Raw genomic sequence first — 5,106 nt, 5'->3', positions numbered from 1 at the left:
CCTTTCTAGATGCTACTTTGTCAAAGCAAGAAGTCTGTGGCTTCATGCTCAGCAGTTCTCTAGTGAATGACTCCCTTCTTTTCCTGAAGTTACTAGGGAGAACTTAATGATTTCATGCAGTTCATGGCTTCATTGGGAGTTTTTACCTTAGCTGTAGTTAACATTAGAGCTTTGGCAGGATGGGAGTTGCTACACAGGTTTGTGTCAGGTTCCACTTAATTTGAAAGTTTCTTGACTGATTGCACCACTGAGTTCTTAAAATTAAAGAGTGAGAATGTAAGAAAGTTATAGACAGCCTTATAGGTAAAGCATATTTTAAAATTTAAGAACTATTTTTGTCCAATTTGTGGGTTCAATCTAATGTATTTTTAGCAATACAACAAACTATAACACTTGAAGTTCCTCCCTATTGATTATTATTCATCGAAGCCTTGCAGTTCCAAAGATACAAAATGCGTATCCCCTATAGGATTTATAGCTCCCCTCCAAATTTCTTTTGAATTGTAATTTCAGTTGAGTAACATTAGTGCATCTTCTAATTCAAAAGTTGTAAATTTACCTTCTGGTTCTTTGCATTAAACTGAATTAACCATTGTAAAGGACTGATTTTTTTTTTCATTATACTTTAAAATGATGAATTATGTATGTTGTCTTGCCTGCTAAACTAGATTATGACAATTTGAGTGTAGCACTCTTCATTTAAAACATTTGTGGTTTGAGATTATAAGCATATTAGCAGAATAAGATCATCTCATTTGGAGAAAAGCAGAGCTTCTATTTACTAGCGTTGTGGCAGCGGATAAAATTACCTACTACCAGGGACCTGTGGAGTTGAATTTAACGATTAATTTCTTAAGACCTGCTCCTGTATTTTATCTGGCCCTGCCTGCTGAGAACTTTCAGTACAAATATGAGGGAGAGGGGTATGATTACTATAAGCCAGGCTTAAGTTAATCTTTAATCATTTAAAAACTTTGCTTGAGAATTTAATGCATTATCTGTCTCTTGAGTGCCTAGTTTCTATATTAGAGTAAAACAAACAATTCTGAGAATATTTATGTGTATGTGTGTATCCAGATTTGTCAATTATTGTATATGGGAAACTGGGCCCAGGATGCAAGGAAAAAGAGCCATATATGAGACAGACAAGTTTTCATTTTAGTCCTGGATCAGGGCAATAAATTGTCTATTTTGTTGTTTCTGACTCCTTCAGAACTTGGAAAGTGGATCCTTGATAGAACTCCTGTTAGGTTTGGTGAGGATGCATTTCTCTCCTTTAAGTTCTAGAAATGATGAAGGGTCTGTTCTTACTTTTGGATAAAGAATATTGCAGGCTGGCTCTAGCAAGACAAATGAGAAACACAGCAATATCTTCACTTTGCTGGTAGGAATTTGTGAGCACAGATGATTAGCGCCTCTGTCAGAAGAGATACGAGGCACTGTCCTTTTACCATATTTGTAGATGACCTTTGGAGTACTGGGAGAGCTGTCAGGAATTGCCTTGTTACAGTGACCTCTCCATGGTAACAGCCTTGGATGTTGGGAAATAGAATGGGGAATCTGATTCTTGCGCTGCCATCTTTCTTTCTCCTACACACCACCATCTTTATTTCTCCCCAGCTTAATAATCATATTTTAATCTCCTTAGTGCAAAGTGTTAGGCTCTCAGCAGATTGTAGAAATTATGTTTCTTATGCCGGGTGATTGAGTAAATAGCAATACTACTATCTTAATGTCAATTTGAATTTGTCTCATCTTGTCTGAAACATTAATTGAACAAGTTCAGAATCAGGACTTAGAATCTACTATTCATTTCTCAAGAGCAGGTTCTTATTCATGCACACATGCTTTTTTTTTTTTTGGTCCTTTTCATCTAAGCTTGTTTTCTAATGTTCTTTAACTTTTATTTTTTATTAGTTTGTATCTGGTATAAAGAGAAAATGTAGATTGTTTCTTAGAAATATCATCTAAAAGTTTTCTAGCATAGGATAAACTGACTATTTTGTCATACATGTATGGGATGTGGGGTTGCTGTTTAGTTCTTATAAGGCCTCACCCAGTAATTGGACCATACTATGTGTCTATGCATGTTCTCTATCACTGTTTTCAGGTAGAATTGGAGTTAACAGAAGCACTTCTTTTTGTAGGAAAAGATTTTCAAAGCTAACTAGGTATTTCTCCTTTTAAACTTTCTCCTTATAATCCTTACTTGCTCATTTTGACCCTGACCTTAGAATTATCTTAATTTTTTAAAAGTTTTAATAAATTTTGTCAACAAATGCAAATCTGTCTCTTAAAATAAAGTGTTCATAATATATCTGATCTTAGCTAAGAGTCATTAAAAAATGTAAGTTTTTAAAGAAATTTTAAATACAGCAGTGTCATTTGGTTTTTAAAATGGAACTTGAGTCCCTCTAGTGGGTAGAATATAATTCACTTTCTAAGCTTGAAATAAAAAGAAAGATGATAGTCTTGAATTATATGGAACCAGCTTTCAGATACAGTGTTCTCATTGATACTGGTGTCCCCTCTCCCCAGCTGAGAGGCAGTGCTTAAGCAGGCACTAGCTTGGCTCTCACAAGCAAGATTCAGCAGCCCTTCTCTTCTGCCCATGTTATCCTAGTGCCTGGTCATTCCTAGCATGTGATCTCACAAGCTGTGGCTCACCAGCTGCTTTCTTTCAAGCCTTAGCAAGTATAAACTCAGATTGCAAGTTGATGATTTTAAGCTATGCAGTTCTTTATAGAAAAGAACATATTGTCCCTAGAGTCTTTGAGATGCTGTGAAGGAAATAATTAAACAAGCCTGTCTGGCGCACAACAGGTTAATTAAGGAGGAGTTGCATACTATAGCCAGAACATCGGAAGCATGGTATGGCAGAAAGAACCTAGGTTTTGTGTTCAAGTCCTAACTTTGTAGTTACTAGCTGTGTGACCTTGAGCTGGTTATATAGCCTCACTGTATCTTATTTTTTCCTTCTGTATAGTGGGAAGATGACAAACCTATTTTCCAGGGTTGTTTTAATAAAAATAAACATGCAAAGAAAGGTCTTTGTGTTTTTGTGCAATTAATTGGTAGCATGGAAATTTCCCTAGCTGAGTTCATTATAATGCATGCCGTTTAATTATTTGAATAACTTTCCCCTCTTCCATGCTTTATTTTTCTTTCAGTCACCACCAAGTAAGCGAAGAAAATTAGAGAAGCCAAGGAAACCCATTACATTTGTAGTGTTGGAGTCTGTGATGAAAGAATTAACCCTTAAAGCATTGCCTTTGGGCTCTGAGGCAGTGGAAGGCATAGTAGTTGTGACGACATGGATTGAAAAAATTCTCACTGATCTGAAGGTACCTGGTTAAGCACATTGAAGAAGTACTTAAAATAATCTTTTTTTCTTTTCTTGTCCTTTTTCAAAGGAGTTTTGAAAGTGAAAGAGTGATTTCCTATAAAATTCTGATTTTTCTTCAAATAGGTCCAGCATAAACGAGTTCCCTGCGGAAAGGAAGAAGTTAGCCTTTTTCTAACAGCCATAGAAAACTCCTGGATTCACTTAAGAAGAAAGAAAAGAGAACGAGTGAGACAGTTGAGAGAAGTTCCCCGAGCCCCTGAGGATGTCATCCAAGCCTTGGAAGACAAAAAGTTCACTCCCAAAGAGTGTGGCAGTAGCCCAGATTTGGCCCAGGGCCCCCAGGAGAGTGCCCTGTGTGGGCCTGCTCTACAGGAAGGCGAGTCTGCCACTGTGGAGGGCCATGGCCCAAACCAGGATTTTCTTTCCCAGGAAGAAAACCCAGAAGCCATGGAGGATGAAAGGAGTGAGGAAAAGGGAGAGATGGAGGTTTTGGAAAGTTGCAAAAGTTCTAGCAATGGAGCCCAGGACCAAGAGGCTTCTGAGCAGTTCAGCAATCCAGTGTCTGAAAAAGGGGACCATCTCCGAGGAGTGGCTGGACATTACCTGTTCAAGTGTTTGATAAACGTTAAGAAGGAGGTAGATGATGCCTTAGTTGAAATGCACTGGGTTGAGGGCCAGAACAGGGATTTGATGAACCAGCTTTGTACTTATATACGGAACCAAATTTTCAGGCTCGTTGCTAGTTAACTCCAAACTTCTTGCACAGTTGGGAAAGTTCTATAAACTTGCTGTGGAGTGGCAAGAGAAATTTCACCATGGGCTTATTGGTAGCGTTATTAAGAATTACCTTAAAAACAGAAACAATCCACTTTTAAACACCTCCCCCCTATTAAGTTACAGGGCATTGTAGTATGGTAGTTCAGGAGGAAGAATTGTTATCATCATCAACAAAAAGCCATCAGAAAAGTCAAAGGTTTTAAACTTGACTTATAAAGTGATCACCTTAGCTTTAGACTGCTTCTCTGAGGCCAAAAGGATTATTTTTGGAATCTGGTTTGAGTCAGAACTATACACAGCATCATGCTTTTTGTCATTCACAGTTGCTTTTTGAGGAAAGGTGACTTTCTCAGCCCCCAAATGGAGACAGTACACCAGGGCACATAGACCGTGTACCCTCGTCTAGAGTCACCTCGAAGACAAAGACTTTCTCTGGGTTCATATGACTGATTACCCCTTTGTCAGTCTTGAGAAAAGATTTGGCCTGATGATAGGTGGTGGGAGAGTCAAAGAGAGAAAGTTTAGTGATGCCAGAAGGGCTGATGTGGGGAGCTCCTGGAAACATCACATTCCTGACTCAGGTCTGTTTTGATGTTGCTTATTTCAGAAACAATTAGGTAAGTAAAACTCCCAGATATGACTGAGACACAACAGAATGAAGCCATACCCCTATCTCCAACCTGTTGAAAGTAGTGTAGCAGTTTTACTAGTGTACGACATTTGAAGTGGAGCTTTGTTTTGTTTTTAATATAAGGGTGGTCAAAATTGAAAACTGTAAATCCTGTTTAAATCCTGGGATTGGGGAAAATATTTTCTTGGCTTTCAATGAGTAAATGATGATAGAAATAAGAAATAGAGCAAGATTGCATTTTTGGGTTTCTTTTGTAATCTTCTCTGTACTTACTTACCTGTTAGCTTAGGAGAATTCTCAAGGCCAGGATAATCATGTTTTTAAAACATGTTTCTAATTGGAGTCGGGCTTC

At 37.9% G+C, this 5,106-nt stretch overlaps 1 protein-coding gene across 1 annotated transcript in view; it reads left to right on the top strand.

Moving 5' to 3' along the window:
• The window catches only part of METTL16 (methyltransferase like 16), a 61,775-nt gene extending 56,791 nt beyond the window's left edge, over positions 1-4,984 (top strand). Inside the window, exons 9-10 of the mRNA XM_006925090.3 lie at positions 3,171-3,344; positions 3,470-4,984. Of these exons, the coding sequence (XP_006925152.1) occupies positions 3,171-3,344; positions 3,470-4,093 (798 nt within the window). The 3' untranslated portion in view covers positions 4,094-4,984. The remainder of the gene's footprint in view (positions 1-3,170; positions 3,345-3,469) is intronic.
• The last annotated feature ends 122 nt before the right edge of the window (positions 4,985-5,106 follow it).

This window comes from Pteropus alecto, unplaced genomic scaffold (genome assembly GCF_000325575.1).
Source record: "Pteropus alecto unplaced genomic scaffold, ASM32557v1 scaffold98, whole genome shotgun sequence".
Taxonomy (NCBI): Eukaryota; Metazoa; Chordata; class Mammalia; order Chiroptera; family Pteropodidae; genus Pteropus; species Pteropus alecto.
The sequence above is the reverse complement of the archived record's forward strand: the minus strand, read 5'-3'. Positions and strand labels throughout refer to the sequence as shown.